The sequence below is a fragment of the Anabrus simplex genome, chromosome 1 (genome assembly GCF_040414725.1).
Source record: "Anabrus simplex isolate iqAnaSimp1 chromosome 1, ASM4041472v1, whole genome shotgun sequence".
Lineage (NCBI taxonomy): Eukaryota > Metazoa > Arthropoda > Insecta > Orthoptera > Tettigoniidae > Anabrus > Anabrus simplex.
Genome location: NC_090265.1, coordinates 1376556008 through 1376577453, shown reverse-complemented (window position 1 = coordinate 1376577453; position 21446 = coordinate 1376556008). Strand labels below are relative to the sequence as shown.

The 21446-nt window shown below is 38.6% G+C and overlaps 1 protein-coding gene across 1 annotated transcript in view; it reads left to right on the top strand.

Annotated features, from left to right (window-relative positions):
• LOC137501870 (neugrin-like) overlaps nucleotides 1-21446 on the top strand; it is a 68719-nt gene that overhangs the window by 7897 nt on the left and 39376 nt on the right. The window contains exon 2 of the mRNA XM_068228995.1: nucleotides 4461-4653. Within this exon, the coding sequence (XP_068085096.1) occupies nucleotides 4461-4653 (193 nt within the window). The remainder of the gene's footprint in view (nucleotides 1-4460; nucleotides 4654-21446) is intronic.

Genomic DNA, 21446 nt, shown 5'->3' with positions numbered 1-21446 from the left:
TTCTCAGCCATGATTCAACTCCTATTACAATATCTGGTAAATATATATCTATTAAATTACTTAATTCTATTCCTTTCTTTACAATACTTCTACAGTTCAACACTAACAATTTTATGTCATCCCTACTTGATTTCCAGTTCCCTGTTCCCTTATCACCGCTCCCTAGGCCATCCCGTTTCCCTGAATGTACCTCCCTATTACCCTTCCAAACAAATTTCCTAACTTATACGTACCACTGCGGTTTAAATGAAGGCCATCCGAGCGCAGATCCCTATCTCCTACCCACCCATTAGGATCTAGAAATTTCACTCCCAGTTTCCCACATACCCACTCCATAGTCTCATTTAAATCCCCAATCACCCTCCAGTCAGTATCCCTCCTACACAGTATTCCACTAATAACAATCTCCGCTTTCTTAACCTTCACCCGTGCTGCATTTACCAGATCCCACACATCTCCAACTATGTTGGTACTTATATCAGCTTGCCTTACGTTGTTGGTACCAACGTGAAACACTACCACCTTCTCCTTCCCCTCCTCCCTCTCTTCTACTTTCCTCAACATCTGCCTCAATCTAATTCCTGGATATCATTCTACCCTGGTTCCCTTTCCTCCACACACTTTCCCCACGTGTCTAACGATGGAATCCCCCATGACCAGAGCCTCAACCCTACCCATCTCATTTGATCCCCTCCCCTCCTGGTCAGCCCTATCTTTCCTGATAGCTGCAGAAGCTACTTCCTCCTCCCTTTTCTCCTTCCCATGACCCTGTTCCACCTGTCTTTTCCTATCCTCTACTCTACATTTCCCTTTCCTACCTTTTCCCTTCCTCCTACTTCCACGCATCTCAGCAACAGTTCCCTGTCCCTCATCTTCCCTCTGTTGTTCTACCTGGAGTGACTCATACCGATTTCGCACAGACACCTGTCCTGCATTCTGATCCTGAATAGAGCCCTTGGCCTGCAATCTCCTTCCCCTTAGAACATTAGACCACCTGTCTTCTACAACTCCTCCCTTTCCTTCCCCTCCCTCTTGTACACCTACTGTAACCTGTACATTGTTTGAGGGAGTCCTATCTTCCTTCCTGTCTTCTGTGAGAATCCTAATTATCTCCCTCAAACTTTCCAACTCCTCCCTCATATCCCTCAATGCCTCACCACACCCACAATAAGTACACTCGCGCTCCTTAGCCATTCTTTACGGGGGGAAAATTTTAAATTAAAAAATAAAATAACTTATTTGCAAAAATAAATAAATAAATAAATAAATAAACGGAGGGATATATTGTCTGGGATAGTACACAACAATAAGGTAATTAATATACGACTACACTACAATACTACTTAGTCGTGCTCTATTTTTTTATCCTACAACCCCTAACAGGATAAAAGCTGCTGTTAATTACTGAATATCGAAAGTAATACACAAGAACTACACAATTCCAAACTGCAATTAAGCCTATCCCAATTTCAACAATATTTTATTAAGAGTTTCTACGGATACCTCTACTACACCAGTACCACACAAATATTTTACAATAATAAAATAAGCACACTCAATTCTAATAGGATATTACTCGTATACTACTGTACAGTACAGTAGAAGGACAGGCGGCTTCTAGCCGCACGAGTTTGAGCAATAACAGGTCTGTGATGCCCTTTACCAGTATTTACATGGCACTTCTGTTGAATAAATAGTGACATGTGGTCCTAGCGTCCATGCTCATGTAGCAGGTAACAAGGATATTTCAGAATTTTGAACTAAATGTATGGTATTTAAACTCCCTAGATCTTGAACAAACCAGAAATGAATCCTTTTTAGTTTAACATTGAAGTGTACAATTTTAAGAAGATGAAGAGACAAGAAGTTCATGAATACTGACATTGCTATACAATATTTTTTGCAGGCACTCTCCGCAAAGATTCTTGAAGCCTTCAGATTTTCCTTTCTTGTTCTTCCGTCGAGATGATTTGTGGCTTGGTCAGTGGCTTTTCTGGTGTATCCCTCATTCCTGCAACTTGTTTTTTTTCTAAATGTTGTTCTGTTTTGTGTGTCTTCCTCCTTGACACCTACTGCTTCTAAGTCTTTGTGCACCTGTATAAGCTACCCAGACTGTTTTTTCCAGTTTTCTTGCAGGAGGAGTATTCTGTTGGCCATTCTTCAGCTCTGTTCTATTTTGCCCTTGTGTCTTTTGTTGCTTTTTATATTTTAATAGTTTCTATTTTCTTCTACCACATTCGTCCCTGATTCGTCTGATATCCCCTCTGATACTTCTCAAGCACACACGGTTTGACAGAACATCTTAATCGGAGCTTAATGTTGTTGTCAGCTCTTGCTTGGAGCAGTGCGCCAGCATGCAGCAAGCCACCTGGTGACAAATGAGCATATCTCTACAATTCTCCAACGGTAAAGCATTCTTAAATTCAAACACTCATTATTGTAGGCTTCCTCATGAACAGTAAAGATTTTCTTCTGAAGACGCAGAGCAAAGTTCTCTGCAAAACGTAAAGAGTTTCACCTTGTTTTCTTGACATGGCATAAGCCCAAAAGCCCATATCATGTCTACCACAATTGTTATATAATTTTATACAAATATATAAATAAAGTGGAATATGGTGGTTCATGAATATGAATGACTAGCTGATGTACCCATGCTTCGCTACGGGATTCTCAGAAAGACTGACTTTGTAGTTTTCCTAACTGAAGTCACCATAGGTCATTACAAAAACATCAGTAGGAAAGTAGCAATTAAAAGCAATGTTATCATATAAAATAATTCATCAAATGAAAAACCGCGCGTTTTCACGTTTTTAACTAAAAGTACTACGGTGCCGGTCTAACAGTCCAAAGTTTGAAAGCTGGAATGACCAGACCGCAGAGACCCGTGAACACTCCTCTGCCATTATTCTGTTAAATATGCATACTGCTCATTCCAATCAGTGCCTCAGTGTAGGGATTGAATAGCTGCAATGCTATGATGAACCAGTGTGTTACATACCAGCAGTATCAGAAAATTTATGAACCAGAGGAATGACATGCTAAAGAAGAAAGTTATCTAACTCCCCAGCTAATTCCCGCCAATATTCAGGCAGACTGTTACACTCGGTGCGACCGCGCGAGTTGGCCATGTGGTTAGGGGCGCACAGCTCTGAGCTTGTATCCGGGAGATAGTGGATTCGAACCCCACTGTCGGCAGCCCTGAAGATGGTATTCCGTGGTTTCTCATTTTTACACCAGGCAAATGCTGGGGCTGTACCGTAATTAAGGCCAAGGCTGCTTCCATCACACTCCTAGCCTTTTCCTATCCCATCGTCGCCATAAGACCTATCTGTGTCAGTGCGACATAAAGCAAATTTTTAAAAAAAATCTTCGTACGCAGCAGTAATCCTATCAATTGGAGTTGAGTGGCTATAGAAGACACAAAGCACTTGACAACAAACAGTGGTTATGTTATTGTTATGTTATTGTTGATGAATTTTATGAGCTTTCTTACTGTAGGCCTTCACATTTAGTTTTCTTTCGACTCGGTGATATTAGGGCATCTTATAAAATCATTTATAGTGTAGAATGTAGTTCCTTATTCTCCAACTTTACATACCGATTTTCATTAAATTCTGTTAACCCATTTTCTCGTGAGTCGGCGCTGATATGGACTTAGTAACAAAAATCCAAATTCATGAAAATCTCTGTGATTGTAGCTGGTACGGTAACAATATACCGTATAAGACATAAATTATCTGAAATTTAAAGCTATATAACTTTATTGGTACAACCCCTAATAACATAAATATTTGAGAATTACATTTTAGGCCTCCCCCTAAACTACCATTTCACTCAGTATGAATAAAATTATTTATAGCCTAGATTATAGCAACTTATTCCCCGACTTTGCATACCGATTTTCATTAAGATAGAACCACTAATAACAAAGATTTGAGAATTAAATTTTAGACCTTCCCCCTAAACTACCATTTTTCTCAGTGTGAATACAATTATTTATGGCCTAAATTGTAGCTACTTATTCCCCGACTTCGACTACCAATTTTCGTTAAGATACGACTACTAATAACATAAATATTTGAGAATTAAATTTTAGGCATTTGCCTAAACTACCATTTCACTCAGTGACTTATTCCCCAACTTTGCATACCGATTTTCATTAAATTCTCTTCAGCCATTTTCTCGTGATTCGTTTACAGACAGACAGAAATTAATGGAAAATTAAAAAGGGCATTTTCTTGTTACTGTGGACACGACTGATAGAGAAATACCATCCTTTTTAAATTATGAGCAATGTACAGACAAAATTCTTATTTTACATATACAGATGATATGAACACCAATTTTTATACAAAATTTCATAAAAATATTTTTATTAACTTATATTGAAAAATATTATGTTTTATGTCTTACCTTGATATTTCTGTATTTAATGTAATTGTTATTTCTTTCTTTTAAAGGGAAATGCAAAAAGAGAACGACAAAAGACAGTTGAAAATGGTAGGTAGAAAATATTTTAAAGAGCCTCGAGAACCAAACCTGTTGACATGGGAAGAGCAGGAACATATTAGATACTTACATCAGACTGATCCTGATGAGTGGTCTGTGGAGAAATTAGCTGTCAGTTTTCCAGCTACAGAATCAGTGATTCAGGTAAATAGTTGAATGCATTATTAGAGACCACTTTGATCATTGTACTAGGCCTTGAATCAAAAGAAAACATTTATATGTTGCAAGATGGACAGCTGACATGGTATAATGATAAACAGGGTGAAAAGTCAGGTGGTAAGTTTCACCAAGAGGAAACGTCGCTTCAAATTTTATTAGGTAGGTACCTAGGTGTTAACATAAAAAAAGATCTTTATTGGGGTACCAAAATAACATAATTAAAGGTTACAAGATATCTTCATATGGTTATGAGGGTATTTTTGGGTTGCAGAAAGTATGTAAAGGAGAGGGCATATTAAGACATTAGAGTATGGTTCCATTGTATGGGATCCATACTAGGATTACGTGATTCGAGAACTGGAAATATCCCAAGGGAAGCAGCACGATTTGTTCTGGGTGATTTCGGACAAAGGAGTAGTGTTACAAAAATGTAAACTTTGTGCTACTGAGCTAACTGGTATGTTCTGAGCTGTCAACAGAGACATAGCATGGAATGACATTAATAAATAAATAAACTTGATTGGAGATTTTAAAAGTAGGCAAAATCATAATATGAACTAAGAAAACAACTGATAGGGAATCTGCTACCTGAACGACAGCCTTAACCCGCGATCACTTGCGCTTCGGCAAGTCATGCGATCACTTGCATTGTTAGGTGGAGCCTAACATCTGTAATTCTCTTATAAAATCATGGATTTTGTTTCTTTTTTGCTTTTATCCTATTTTAATGTTTTTATTGCATACTGATAATTTTAACATTTTTATTGAATACGACATAGGCCTACAGTTAAAATTAAACATTACATTTATTTCAAATGAAATAGCACCATCTGATAAAAGTAGCCTATAAACTTGTCAGCTTGCTTACTAAATCACAATTACAATTTTGAATATTAATGAAGTCTATATTGGTTTACGGTTTAAAAGTTAGATTACTTTTTCCTAAGGTATTAGTGTTTTTTTCAGCATCTTCACACAAGCAATACATAATTAATCCCAACAAAACTCACGCGATCAACATAAATTTCATTTAACACGAATCATAGTTGTTCCCAAACAAACAATACCAGAAAATGAAATAACATGAAAATAAAAGCAGACTAAGTCTTTATCAACATTTTGTTGAATCACTGTCATTGTTTATTTTTCTGAATCTGGTTGTACAGCGCACGCCTGGCATATGTGAATGGTTGAATCAGTATGTTCATTGTAGATATGCCTATTGCAGCCACTGCACATATGCAGGGTGAATCGGTTTTTCCGTAGTGGACAGAAAGCACACCTTGTTTTCTCTCCATGGTTTTGGTTCTGGAAGACGAGCCACAAGTCCTGTTAGTTGCCTTATTTTTTGGTGCAGTGTTGTAGGTAGCGTTTCCATGGAAGATCAACGAATCATGTGAGGCTTTACCAGTTCCTTGGCCATATCAGTCAAGAATTTTCTTCTTAGCACCATTACATTTGTGTTTGCTTTGTAGATTATCTGGGCATTTATTGCTCCAACATTCAGTAACCCACAAAAAATAGTAAATGGCCATCGATTACTAACTCGGGTGACACTGTACTCGCTTTTCATCCTATCAACAACATCGACTCATCCTTTAGTCATGTTGTAGAAAGTTATTATTACTGATTTATTGTCGTCTCCTGATTCCTCATCTATTTCGTCATCTGCGTGCATTGTTGAGATAAGTAATACACTCTTCTTCAACTTCTTCCTTGGCACATACGATACTAAAGTACACTTGTTAGGATCCTTTCCAAATGCAAACATGCCACTGCAGTGAGGTCGCTCTTTTACATTTAGTAGCTCTGGTGGGATTTGTGGTTTCTTTTTACGTATTGTGTCCACCACTCAGTCTGTGATTTGTGTACAAGTCATTTAAAAGAGGAACACTAGTGTAGTAATTGTCCATTGTTATGTTTTGCCCACTGTTGTCAACACTTGTTATCAACCTTTTCACAACACTACTTGGATCATTAGGTATCTTATATGGACCATCAGGTTGTTTGCCAGCGTATATCTCCATGTTATTAGTGAAATATGTCTTTGAGTCAACAAGTGCATATATTTTTATTCTGTACTTGGCAGGTTTATTTGCAATGAACTGCTGGGCTGAGTGGCTCAGATGGTTGAGGCGCTGGCCTTCTGACCCCAACTTGGCAGGTTCGATCCTGGCTCAGTCCGGTGGTATTTGAAGGTGCTCAAATACATCAGCCTCGTGTCGGTAGATTTACTGGCACGTAAAAGATCTCATGTGGGACTAAATTCCGGCACCTCGGCATCTCCGAAAACCATAAAAGTAGTTAGTGGGACGTAAAGCAAATAGCATTAATTAATTTGCAATGAACTGTTGGAATTTGTATTTACTTTTAAAAGGTTCAAGCATCTCATCAATCATTGCATATTCACCAATGTTATAGCTCACTTTGCATAAGTTTACAAAAGTTTCAAATATTCCATGAATAGGAGCAATGTTATCAACATTTCTTGTAGCTTTGTCATCAAACTGGATTGCTTGCACTAAGGTATGGAGTCTTTTTTTAGACATTGTTGAAACAAATATATCTGGAGCTGTTCCATCTGTGATCCACAATTCATCTGTGCTCAGGCGTTGACCTTTCTTGACACCTATTAAATAGAGAAGCCCTAAGAAAGCATTATTTCTTGAAAATCAATATCCTGACAGTCTCATTTATGAGTATATTGTGAATGCATTACGCGTAGCTGCTGGTTTATAAAAACAACAACGTCCATAATCAAATTATCAGGGAAGAAAATCTTCCATCAATCTAATACATTTTCGTGATCCCCAAATTCTTGAGCTACACTAGGCAATTTCTTTACCAGGTTTTTTTGCACTGTTTTGCTTGTGGACATTTGTGAATGTTCCATCGGGTTCCATCTTTGCCAGTATAAAAAGCATTAGTTATTCTCCACCGTTCACCTCCAAACTCAATATTCTCAGTAGATATTTCATTTTCATCTGACTGTTCCGAAGCCGTGTCGTGTTCACTGTGTTCACTTGCATCATCTGTGTCAGATAATGGAGATGGTTCCTCGATGCATTCTTCTTCTAACAACCAGCTAATGATTTGCTGGCTTTGATTTACACTCATATTGCCGGCGATAAGAATATAAATAAATCAAATTGTAGAAAATCACACACACATGATCACTCGCGCTGTTAGGTCTCTCCTAACGTACTCACTCGTTAGACACACCCGACCGCTCGCGCTGTGAGATAGAAACTAAACGCGTGAGCGCTCTTTCCCTCACTCTTTTCTCCCCTCCCAAATACCACAGCTACTACACAAATACATCATGGCGTGCTCAAAGGATCAAGTGAGGCATTTTCAAATGGACATCGATTCAATGCTAAGGACAAACGAGAATTGTAGCAAAATTTGTAAAAATGTTAGATTGAACCTCATAGCGCGAGTGATCGCGGGTTAAATGCAAATCAGTGGTGACTGATTTGATTGATATAAATTAGATAGTTTTTAAAGTTACCCCATTATTGTCTCACAACTACTACCAACTTGTAAATACATTCTAAATGTAATGTATCGCTGGGATAATAGCATACTATCACAGTAGATTTTGGAAATTACTTCCTTCTTGTAGACACAGTTGCACCCTTTGCTCCATGTTTCTAGAAACTCACTGCAGCATGTCCTAATCTTCAGATTGACGACTGTTGTTGGTCAATTTTGATACTTATGTTTTTCAGTCACGTATTAAAATTACTATTCTGTTTTGAAGGGAAATGAAAAATGTGAAAAATACAAGGCTGTTGAAAATTGTAGGGAGGAAATGAACTTGGGAACTCAAAGCGTTTGTAGTGCCAGAAACTCATTGGTGCGGAAATCAGTCATACGGATAAACTTACAACGTTAACCCATTAATGCAATACCCAAAAGTCTAAATTTTTGGTGATACAGTATTTGAGTTTTTAGTGGTATTCCTTAAATTATGATATTTCATAATGGTGGATGGTAGGAGGATAAAATATTAGGAATATGCAGTTGTATTTCTTGTATATGCCACAAAACAAAGTTTTAAGATCAGCATTAACATGCATCTAACTATTACATCACTTGAAAACAAATCTGCATATTTTCATTACAGACTATGAATCTCATTGTTGAATCCGTATCGACGGTTGAACTTCTTACAAAATTGTACAAAACTATTTTAATCCTCGTAGTCAATACTATATATTTTTACGTCCAATTAAGATGAAAGTTCGCACATAAATAGACATGTTTCGACCTGGCATTTTGTACAATTTTGTTTATACAGTTTTTTGTACAGTTTTGTAAGAAAAAAATGCATATTCTCACCCTTGGTCATGCAATGAAGGCAGTGTGGCTCCCTTTTTAGAATGTCTTAGGCCCGATTCATCAGCGGGGATTAAACCTTAACCTCGTGTTACACAGTTTTAACTCTGAATTTGACTATTCATTCTGTTTCATCTAGGAGGCTTAGTTTTAACTCTAGATTAAGGTCGGAGTTAAGTTAAACCCTCCTTTCACCTGGGTTAAACTGTTGACTCGAGACTAAGAGCAAAATGGCTGTAGATAATCATGTGTTGGGTGCAGAATTAATTTATTTAGGTATGTTAAATGGTGCTCCTAACAGAAATAGGACTATAAGGAGAAACTGTTTTCAGAATCCATCCAAGGAATAATTTCTGAAGAGTTATAAACTGTCACAAAACGTCCGTAAGATCGTCGACAAAATTTGCGGGAGGTTGGAACCCCAACAAACAGAAACAAGTCTCTCTTGTATACTGCAGGTATTGATTGCATTAAGGTTTTACGCCACAGGGTAGTTTCATATATTGGTCGGAGACAACGTTAGGGTATCAAAAACTACTGTCAACAGAATGGTCTCTAAAGTGTCTGCAGCTACAGCATTAATATTTTTGTAGAACTGATTAATTTGCTTGCTAGCTCACACTGTCACATGGGCAATACTATTAAATTACCCTGTAATTTATTTCTGAGTGTCCTCTTTTTATTTTAATCTCACACTCTCAGTCTTCTTGCATTCTATGATGCTTTGATACTTAGCGACTAACTCTGTGAGTAATGTTTTTCTAAAGAACAATAATGTGTACATCAGTTTCTCTTCTCTATCGTTTTTTTTTCGATTAATGTTATCAAATCTATTATGAACACAGAACACTACTAATTACAAAATAACTCAGGCTACCACGGAACTGTGGAAGTGGCCTCCACGGTATGCACTAGCCATGCGTCTTGGTGGGTGTGCTATTTACCAACTGATGAGCCCAACTTAGCATACAGGGGTGAAACTCTGGCAACCAGAAATGATTTAGCTGGAAAATTTATAATGTCCAATAATGGACCATTTATATTGGTCTTATAAGTTTACTCATTCGGGATAAATATTTCAGGTTCCCTGTGGGAATCAACATCTATGTCATGTGATGGCCAGGCGGGCATCAATTTTTGGTAATGAGACTAGGTCTCATAGTACATTGGCACTGCTGGTAGTTCCAAGTAGCCTAGACAGTGGCCTAGACGGTATGCACTAGCCATGCGTCTTGGTGGGTGTGCTGTTTACCAACTGATGAGCCCAACTTAGCACACGGGGCGAAACGCTGGCAGCCAGGAATGAGTTAGCTGGAAAACCTATAATGTCCAATAATGGACCATTTATATTGGTATTATAAATTTACTCATTTGTGACAAATATTTCAGGTTCCCTATGGGAATCAACATCTATATCATGTGATGGCCAGGCAGGCATCAATTTTTGGTAATGAGACTAGGTCTCTCGTAGTGCATTGGCACTGCCGGTAGTTCTAAGTAGCCTACACAGTGGCCTAGACGGTATGCACTAGCCATGCGTCTTGGTGGGCGTGCTATTTACCAACTGATGAGCCCAACTTAGCATGTAGGGGCGAAACGCTGGCAACCAGGGATGAGTTAGCTGGAAAATTTATAATGTCCAATAACGGATCATTTATATTGATATTAAAAACAAAATACTGCGCAAAGATGAAACAAAAGATCCGTGCAAGAAGTGTGTTCATAAACTCTCATTTTCAGTCACAGCCTCTTTGACAGGCATGGTAACTGCTTCAAGTGAGGGTTAATACGGTGTTAGTTAACCCTCTGCCAAAATGGCTTGGTGAAACACGTGAATCACAAGAACAAGTTAAAATATTAACCCGAAGTTAACAAACCAGGTTTGGAGTATATGTAACCCTCCTTGATGAAACCGGGCCTTGGAGTGAAGTTAGTTTTTTTTTTTTTCTTTTTTTGCTAGTTGTTTTACGTCGCATCGACACAGATAGGTCTTACTGCGACAATAGGACAGGAAAGGGCTAGGAGTGGGAAGGAAGCGGCCATGGCCTTAATTAAGGTACAGCCCCAGCATTTGCATGGTGTGAAAATGGGAAACCACGGAAAACCATTTTCAGGGCTGCCGACAGTGGGGTGGAGTGAAGTCTAACATTGACCTCGATGCACTTAAGTGTACTTTTCTTGCATATATCGTCGTCGTCAGCCGCTACTCATTTCCGAGAATACGTTTTTCTCTCCTGAAATTCTTCTTAACACTCAAACCGTGGCTGGGTCATTTGTGGCCTAGCTGTTATTTCTTTCTTCCCTACCTTCTGCAAGGAAAAATATTTTTAGCATGTACAGCCACGGAATATTATGCATTCTCAACGCGTGTGTCGTGTGAAGTATCATTCCCACAAATAAGCTATATGCAGCATAATGTACGTACATCGTGTGTACTGATGTCAGATGATTGGTCTCTAAAAAAAAAAAGGAGGAGATGGAAGCCTTTATTGCTTTACTGTGTATTCGCGGTGCCATAGGAGTAACGGCTTAAAACTGGACTCGTTGTGGGTCAGCGAAGTGGAGCAATCCTATTGCATACCTGCCAACTTTCCTGATTTAGGCGGGAGACTCCCGACTTTCGACAGTTTTCTCCCGCCTCCCGATTATTCTATTATTTCTCCCGATTTTAGCTTATTTCTTGGTGGACTTAAAACATTTGTTTTCAAATCCTGCCATTTCACCTTTTTTACATGAATGGCTGGAAGTCCTTCGCTCATTGGCTGCTTTCAAACGAAATATCTACATTTATTAATGCGAGAAATGTGTGTGAATATGCGATGTTATTGAAACCTGTATATCGTGACGCGTATATCGATCGTCAGTCTCTCGTTCTCGCGTACTATGTTCGTGTTCGTTCACATCAGTCTATGTCCAATAACGGACCATTATATTAGCACATCAGTCTACTCGATTCTAGAGACTAGGCGCTAGATATGGAGTCTTTTTTAGTAATTTAGTGATAGAATTTCAATGATAACGACTAGTGACTTTTCTAGAGATTTTATGAGCCTTTTGGAGACAATTCTGAATAATTTTCATTTATCTCAATATAACTTAAAAAAAAGATTGTCTGTACATTGCTCAGAATTTATAAAGAATATTATTTCTGTACCAGTCGTGACCACAGTAACAAGGAGAAATGCACGTTTTAAATTTTCCGCAATGTCTGTCTGTATGTATATAAGTATGTACGCGCATCACGACAAAACGGCTGAGAATAATTTAATGAAAATCGGTATGTAACGTCGGGCAGTAAGGAACTACAGTCCACGCTACAAATAATTTTATTCACCCTGTTCAAAATGGTAGTTTAGGGGAAGGTGACAAAATTTATATTTTAATTACCTATCTAATTGGTCATATCGAAAAGTACTACATAACAACAGTTATAGAGAGTACAATTTCTGATTATTTATGTCTTATTCAGTTTTCCAGTACTGACTATAATAATATTGTGAAGATGATTATAAGAATGAGAAAAAAGTCATGAAGGAACGATCGCTTGAATAATAACACAAAAGGAAGTCATAAAAGAAAGGAGGACTCACTTTACATCAGATGCTCTAATATCACAGAGTCAGAAGAAAACTAAATGTGAAAGCCTATAATATAGACAGCTCATAAAATTGATCAACAATAACATTACATTGACCATTGTTTGTTGTGACGTGCTTTGTGTATTCTGCTGCCATTTATCTCCAATAGATGAGATTACTGCTGCGTACCTAGTATAACAGCCTGCTTGAATATTGGCGGGAAGTAGCTGGGGAGTTAGATCTCTCTCTCTCATTATGCATGTGATTCCTCTGGTTCATAAATTTTCGGATACTACTGGTACGTAACACACTGGATCATCATAGTATTCCAGCTATTCAATCCCTACTCTGAGACAGTGATTGGAATGAGCAGTGTGCACACTTAAATGGAATAACCACGAACCTACTACGTTGGCGTAGCAGGGAGGGAGGTAATATTACAACGTGGCGCGTTCCAGGTGGGGGATAGGGGGGTCCTAACCGGCTTGCCGGCGGACTTGAGCGAAATAAAATAACCCCCTGTGTGTGGGGTACACAGGCGAAGAATACACCCACGGTATCCCCTGCCTGTTGTAAGAGGCGACTAAAAGGGGCAACCTACGGATGTTTAAATTAGAACCATGAGACTACTTATAATTAGTACCACCACGCTGGGTCGCTTTTACTTGCGCGTAGTACCACTATGTTAAGTACACAGTATATTAGTGATTAGTAGCAACAGCGTGTGAATCAGGGTGAGTTTTACAGTACCTGTGATTAGTACCACTCTATGAGCGACACCATGCGTGTGCCTTGCCTATGGTTAGTAGCCACTATGTGAGGAACAGCACGTTTTGAATTCTGGTCAGTAGATGATTTTGGACTTTTAAATTGTCATTACATTTCATCACATTTTGTACTATTAGGGGCCGATGACCTAGATGTTAGGTCCCTTTAAACAACAAGCATCATCATAAGTGGAATAATGACACAAGAGTGTTAGTGGCTGTCTGCAGCCTGGTCATTCTACCTTTGAAACTTTGAATGTTAGTTCAAAACTGTGGTGCTTTACTTTAAAAGTGAGAAAATGTGCTGTTTTTCATGTTATCAAATATTTCATAAGATAATATTACTTTTAATTGTGATATTCATACTGACATCATTGTAACGACCTATGTTGACGTCAGTTGGGAAAACTATAAGGACAGTCTTTCTCAAAATTCCATAGCGAAGGATGGGTACAACCGCTAGTTATTTGATACAAATAGCATTGTGCTTCGCATAATCGCGCGGGGCTTGATGTAATATATTAATCTATGCATTTGCTAAGTAATGGCATTTTAGTGCATGACCGATACATACATATGGAGCATGAATTCATACTATTTTCAGAAGGCTTATCAGAGACTGATAATCTCACTCACATACTTCCTGTGAGGGAATAGAGGTGTGTTATTTTTAGGTGGTGGTGGTGATTATTGTTTTAAGAGGAAGTACAACTGGGCAACCATCCTCTATATAACACTAATCAGAGGGAAAAATGGAAGGGATCCGACACTTCGAAAAATGAAGATATCGGCCAAAGTAAGAGAAGGGCACGAAGGGCGTGAAAATGAAAGACTCCCTAGCCCCGCAAACCTAATAGTGTCGGGGTCGGAAAAGAACAAGAGTTGACCAAGAGAGGTCGGATAGCATAGATGAAAGTGAGGAGCCTGGCACAAGTAGGTGGAAGCAATGCCAGGACTCAGCTGAGGACCCCGTGGACGCCAACCCACGCTCCAAAGTTCAGAGCCTCGGAGGCCCCTTTTAGTCGCCTTTTACGACAGGCAGGGGATAGCTTGGGTGTTATTCTACCGCCCCCACCCAGAGGGGGATGTGTTATTTTCAGCTTGTAGTCTCATATAGCAACAGTCGGGTTTTGAGACTATAAGTGTTATAAATGTATCATAGTGTTGTATTGCGCAAGACATGTAGATTAAGCCGTTTTGACCAATTGTATCTCCTGATTTTTCCTGATTTTCATATCAAAATCTCCTGATTTTTTGTTTTGTAAAGTTGGCAGGTATGCTATTGTCCACATATTCCTTATTTGAATGGTTAATATTCTACATCAAAATACACTATGTGTATTAAATTTAAAAAAAAAAAAAATATATATATATCCAATGCAGGTACTGGTATGTTCATTGGCTCTACACTTGATACAAATAGTTCTTTTTCAGAGAATAGAAAAGAAAGAACTAACAGCTGGGTTACAAATGACTCAGCCGCGGTTCCAGTCTTAAAATCTGTTGGCTCTGTGGAGATGTCGCAATGACTGATCAAGCCAATCTGCGCGTGATACATGCGACCACACAGGAATGAGTTAGCTGGAAAATTTATAATGTCCAATAACGGACCATTTATATTGGTATTATAAATTTACTCATTCGGGACAAATATTTCAGGTTCCCTATGGGAATCTATATCATGTGATGGCCAGGCAGGTATCAATTTTTGGTAATGAGAGTAGGTCTCTCATAGTGCATTGGCACTGCCGGTGGTTCCAAGTAGCCTACACATGGGTTCCAATTTTTTGTCTGCAACATGCCTGCTCTAACAGTGAGACACCTTCTGCAGTAACTTTTTGCCAAAGAACACTGTTTTTTGTATATATCATAACACATTGGAAACCCTCAGTAGCATCTTAAATCCCCATGTAAGGATTCCCCTCAAATTCTGAAAGCTTACCCATTTTCGTTTCCTTCCTTCTAAATATTTTTCTTCTGTGACATTGAAAATGATTTGACTACCTGGGTGAATATTCAGTGCATGTTTTAGCTATAGAGACTAATGTCTGCTAGCAGTTAGACTGGGAGGTTTGGGTACTGCATTATTGAGTCAGTCATCATTGATCTGCATTTAGGCTCTTGCCCAGGTGGCAGATTTCCTATCACGTGTTTACCTAATCTTTTCGTAAATTATTTCAAAGAAGTTGGAAATTAACCAAACATTTCCCTTTATAAATTATTCCATCCCCTAATTCCCCTTCCTATAAATGAATATTTGTCCCTATTTGTCCTCTTGAATTGTAACTTAATCCTCATTGATCCTTCCTATTTTTAGAAAACTCCACTCAAGTTTATTCGTCTACTGATGCCATTCACACCATCTCTCCACTGACAGCTTGGAACATACCGCTTGCGATAGCACATATATCACACCCTTGCACTGTATTCCCAACTAAGAGATATTATTATTTTATTATTATTATTATTATTATTATTATTATTATTATTATTATTTCATTTGTATATTTATTCTTAATATTTTAAGCTGGAAGGTCTTCATATGTGATATGAGTAATTTGTTTTGTACAAGCAGATGGAAAAACAGTGCTATTTACAACTCAAAACGATTCCGTGAGTCATGTGGAACAGCCCAGAATCCGATGACGGGGCCTGGTTGTTATTGTCTTGGGATCCGGAAGAGGTTCGGGGTGTGGTCTTGGTATGGCAAGGGGATCTTCCACTCATGATTGGATGGCAAGGATCGGTCTAGACATACCATGTGAGAGTAAGGGGAAGCTGAGGTCTGTATAGGCATGTGAGAAAACAGTGGTGACTTGCCTTTAAATTTTTGTAGAACATAGTCGTCTTGAAATTTTTGTGGAATGTGAAGTGTGGAGTGCTTAGGCTCTTAGTATTACATCACTTGTGGCGGCTTGGTGTCTTGTATGTTGGTGAAAACTATGGGGATACTGTATTTCAGACTTTCCATAATTCATGGCCTGAACAACAAGTGTGTGTTGCTTAAGTGAAAGTATCTTTAAACCAAATGTTAGAATTAGTGAACCTAGAATTATAAAGGTAAAATATCAGTGTGATATAATTAGTGGCAGTAGTGAGAATCTGCAAGTGGTGTTGATATATAGAGACAGTGAAGGGTATTTATCCAAATGTATGTACTGTATGTAAGTTTTATAATTAGTGTTCATTGGGCTAAATACAAATGATAGCTTGGTCCTCGCTTTTGGTTCCCACCATTTTTGTTGTTGTTGTTGTTGTTGTTGTTGTTGGATAATTGTGTAAATATGGAGTCTTCCAGCAGTATTTTGTGAGTGTATTCTATGTATATTTTGGTGTGTTGATGAGGTGCTCACGCATGGATATTGTTCAGAATATAGTTATTTTAAAATCAGTGGAGTTATTGATGAACCTAGGTACAGTTCCTACCTATTTATTCGTTTTCAGAAGGTTAGGTAAGGTCTGAAGCAGATGTACTAGTACGCAGCTTTATGTATATGCCCTGGGAGAGAGAATTTTCATGCTCTATTAAAATTCAAGGGATCCCTTTAGGTGAACTCTGGTGTCCATGTTACAGACATTTCAATTAATTATTCTTATTCATTTATTTCAGTTATTTATTCAAATATAATCAGAAGATTTCACGCTAGTCAACCAGCTCGTCTCCTTTTTCCCAGGTTTTCCCAGCTTAAAGTTTACACATTTTCGTAACACTACTCTCTTACAAGTTAAAAATCCCATCGTTGGGTCCATATTGAGCAATGTATAATGTTCTAAAATAATGTTTATTGAGAGAGCACATATTCTATACATTGTGTTTTTTATTGATTTACATACACATTATTACATTATTGTTGTATTTTAAGCGGGACATTTTTCAAGTAATTTTTAGGCATCTTCAGGCGCTGTTCCTACTACCTAAGATCAAAATAGCCAGAATCCTGGGTTTTATGTAATAATAAAATAATTAAAATGGTTAAGCTCACATGAATTATTTTAATTAAAAATATTATATGTTCGTTAGAAACATCCAGCTGTTGTGAATTGTTATGACTAGCGTTGTGTTTACATGTGCACTGGGCGAGTTGGCTGTGCGCGTAGAGGCGCGCGGCTGTGAGCTTGCATCCGGGAGATAGTAGGTTCGAATCCCACTATCGGCAGCCCTGAAAATGGTTTTCCGTGGTTTCCCATTTTCACACGAGGCAAATGCTGGGGCTGTACCTTAATTAAGGCATGGCTGCTTTCTTCCAACTCCCAAGACTTTCCTATCCCGTCGTCGCCATAAGACCTATCTGTGTCGGTGCGACGTAAAGCCCCTAGCAAAAAAAATAAAAAAATGTTTACATGTGGTATATATAGAAAACGTTTAGCTTGCATGCAGGTGGCAAGGAATGGAAAGGATCCACTATATTATAACAGAGAAGTAAAGAGACTAAGAAGGAGGTGCATGTTGGAAAGAAATAGTTAGAAATAGCTGTGGAAATAAGGAGAAATTGAAGGAACTTACTAGAAAATTGAATCTAGCAAAGAAGTCAGCTAAGGACATCATGATGGCAAGCGTAATGGGCGGTCATATAAATTTTAGTGAAAAATGAAAGAGTATGTATAGGTACTTTAAGGCAGAAAGAGGTTCCAAGAAGAACATTCCAGGAATAATTAATGAACGACGGGAGTGTGTATGTGAGGATCTTCAAAAGACAGAATTGTTCAGTCAGCAGAATGTAAAAATTGTTGGTTACAAGGATAATGCCCAGATAGAGGAGGTAATTAATACTAAAGAAGTATTAAAATTTATCTATGATAACAATGACATTTACAATATGATACAGAAGTTGAAAACTAGAAAAGCAGCTGGAATTGATAAGATTTCTGAGGATATGCTAAAGACAATGGGTTGGGATATAGTACGAGATCTGAAGTACTTATTTGATTATTGTTTGCATGAAGGAGCTATACCAAATGAATGGAGAGTTGCTACAGTAGCCCCTGTGTGTAAAGGAAAGGGTGATAGACATAAAGCTGAAAATTACAGGCCAGTCAGTTTGACATGCATTGCATGTAAGCTTTGGGAAAGCATTCTTTCTGATTATATTAGACATGTTTGCTAAATTAATAACTGGTTTGATAGAAGGCAGTTTGGGTTTAGGAAAGGTTTTTCCACTGAAGCCCGTCTTGTAGGATTCCAGCAAGATATAGCAGATATCCTGGATTCAGGAGGTCAAATGGACTGTATTGCGTTTGACCTCTCTAAGGCATTTGATAGGGTAGATCATGGGAGACTAAGTATACTGGCAAAAATGAGTGCAATTGGACTAGAAAAAAAGAATGATGAATGGGTGGCTATATTTCTGGAAAATAGAACTCAGAGAATTAGAGTAGGTGAAGCTTTATGTGTCCCTGTAAAAATTAAGAGGGGAATTCCCCAAGGCAGTATTATTGGACCTTTGTTTTCTTATATATATCAATGATATGTGTAAGGAAATGGAATCAGAGATAAGGCATTTTGCATATTTTGCATTTTGTAGATGATGTTATTCTGTACAGAGTAATAAATACATTACAAGATTGTGAGCGACTGGGGACAAATATTCGTTTATAGGAAGGGGAGTTAGGGATTGGAATAACTTACCAAGGGAGATGTTCAGTAAATTTCCAATTTATTTGCAATCATTTAAGAAAAGGCTAGGAAAACAGCAGATAGGGAATCTGCCACCTGGGCGACTGCCCTAAATGCAGATCAGTAGTGATTGATTGATTGATTGATTGATTGATTGATTGATTGATTGATTGATTGATTGATTGATTGAATTGTCCTGTCTAAAAAAGGTTGAGTTTACAATTGTTATACGTATGATAAAAACATATTAATGTGCTTTAAAAACTTGTGAGGACATTGGTTGTGTGGGTTATTTAGTCTGTAAAATCCAATGTGCATGCTCTCACTGAAATCTTCATGAACTTGAGTGTCACCTTGGGATTAAATTTGGTAACGACTTTGTAAGATGATGTGTGATCCATTGTCTGAATGTTGTTTTATGGTGATTAAAATGATGTAACATCTTGTTGCCTTTCGCTGTGTGGGTTTTGAAGAGGGGACTTCTCAAGGTCGTTGTGACAATTATTGCGGTCTTGTTGCTTCTTTGAAGGGTTGATATTGAAGGTTTGAGGGTCTGTAACGAAAAAATGTGTCTTAGTTGTGAAGTTTGAGTGAACTGAAGTATAAAATGGGGGTGTTAAGTGGGCTCTTACTCACCCCCTCGCGGCTGGCTTGCTCTTGAGACACCTTCTGTCTGACTGGCGATGGCTAAGTCCGTGCGCCTCGTGTTGTGTCTGTGTGTTGTCATTATCCTAAGGATTGGACAGGTTAGGGACTGGGTTCGGAATTTTCGGGAGCTGTTAATAAACAATGACAAGAACAACTTTACAACACACACACAATTCCCTTCACCTGTATTATCTAAAATAAGAACATACTGTACAAATACAAATTAAAAAACGAAGTTACGAGTATATTTATAGCTCTTGGTTAGAGATAGTTTCTCTCAAGTCCTTGACTATCCAGTTTATTTACACTCTTCAGTACAATAATATCAAACCCTGCAAAACTTGGTGATTACTTAGCATGTGATATAGGTGTTGATTCCCATAGGGAATATGAAATATTTGTTCCGAATGAGTAAATGTATAATACCAATATCAATGGTCCGTTATTAGACATTATAAATTTTCCAGCTAACTCATTGCTGGTTGCCAGCATTTCGGCCCCGTGTGCTAGGCTGGGCTCATCAGTTGGTACCTAGCATACCCACCAAGACGCATGGCTAGTGCATACCGTGGAGGCCACTGCGTAGGTCAATTGGAGCCACTGGCAGTGCCAATGCACTGTGAGAGACTTTGTCCCATCACTAAAATTTGATGACTGCTTGGCCATCAGATGATATATCACTAGGTATGGGTTTTTTTTTTTCTTTTTTGCTTTACATCGCACCAACACGGATAGGTCTTATGGCGACGATGGGATAGGAAAGGGCTAGGAATTGGAAGGAAGCAGCCATGGCCTTAATTAAGGTACAGCCCCGGCATTTGCCTGGTGTGAAAATGGGAAACCACAGAAAACCATCTTCAGGGCTGCCGACAGTTGGGCTTGAACCCACTATCTCCCGATTACTGGATACTGACCGCACTTAAGTGACTGCAGCTATCGAGCTCGGTTGCCAGCCATGCGTCTTGGTGGATGTGCTAGGTACCAACTGATGAGCCCAGCCTAGCACATGGGGGCGATATACTGGCAGCCAGGAATGAGTTAGCTGGAAAATTTATAATGTCTAATAACGGACCATTTATATTGGTATTACTTAGCTTGTGTCGAAGGTTTGTCCTTCCGTCAGCAACCGCCTTCTTTCTTGACCTCTTCTCCTGAGCGATACGACGTTTAGTTAAAGGGAGATGCAAACCCAGAACTCAAACCGGCACCTTCAAAACTCCTTCCTATTCAGTCTAGAAAATTCTCGTCGTTACTGATTGCTGATTTGCATCAACAGTAGTCTCTTCTTACTTTGCGCTTCCTTCACAATATCTGACTGATTTTGCCTGGCCACATACAACTATTCTGCAGCTTACTGCACTGCTATGGTTTACAGTCACACACACCCTGCTTACACAGTGGCTAGCTAGATTCTCCCGTCTCTCGAAGAACTTCTCCCTATATTCGCAACTCGGGGCTTCTCGAACATTTTCCCCTCTACTCCTCCAGAAGTCTGTTGTGTTTAAGTCTGATTGGCTCACGTGTTCCTCCCACTAGCTGATGGGGAGTATCATAGAATCTACTCGAACAAGTGGCTTCTTACTGCATCAAAAATCTATGTGATATTTCCTTCCACTAGCTTCTAGAAATACTCTCAGGACTTTCTACGGTGCTTCTGTCTCACACTGACACCGTGTTGTTGGCTATTTCACAACATTACACATGCATGAGCTATGCGTTGCACCAACTTGCCTTATGTAAAACTTACATGAAATCTTATGCCCTGAACACTTGAATTTTTCCCTTAATAAAATTATCACTCAAACATTCGAAGCACTGTTACATGATCAT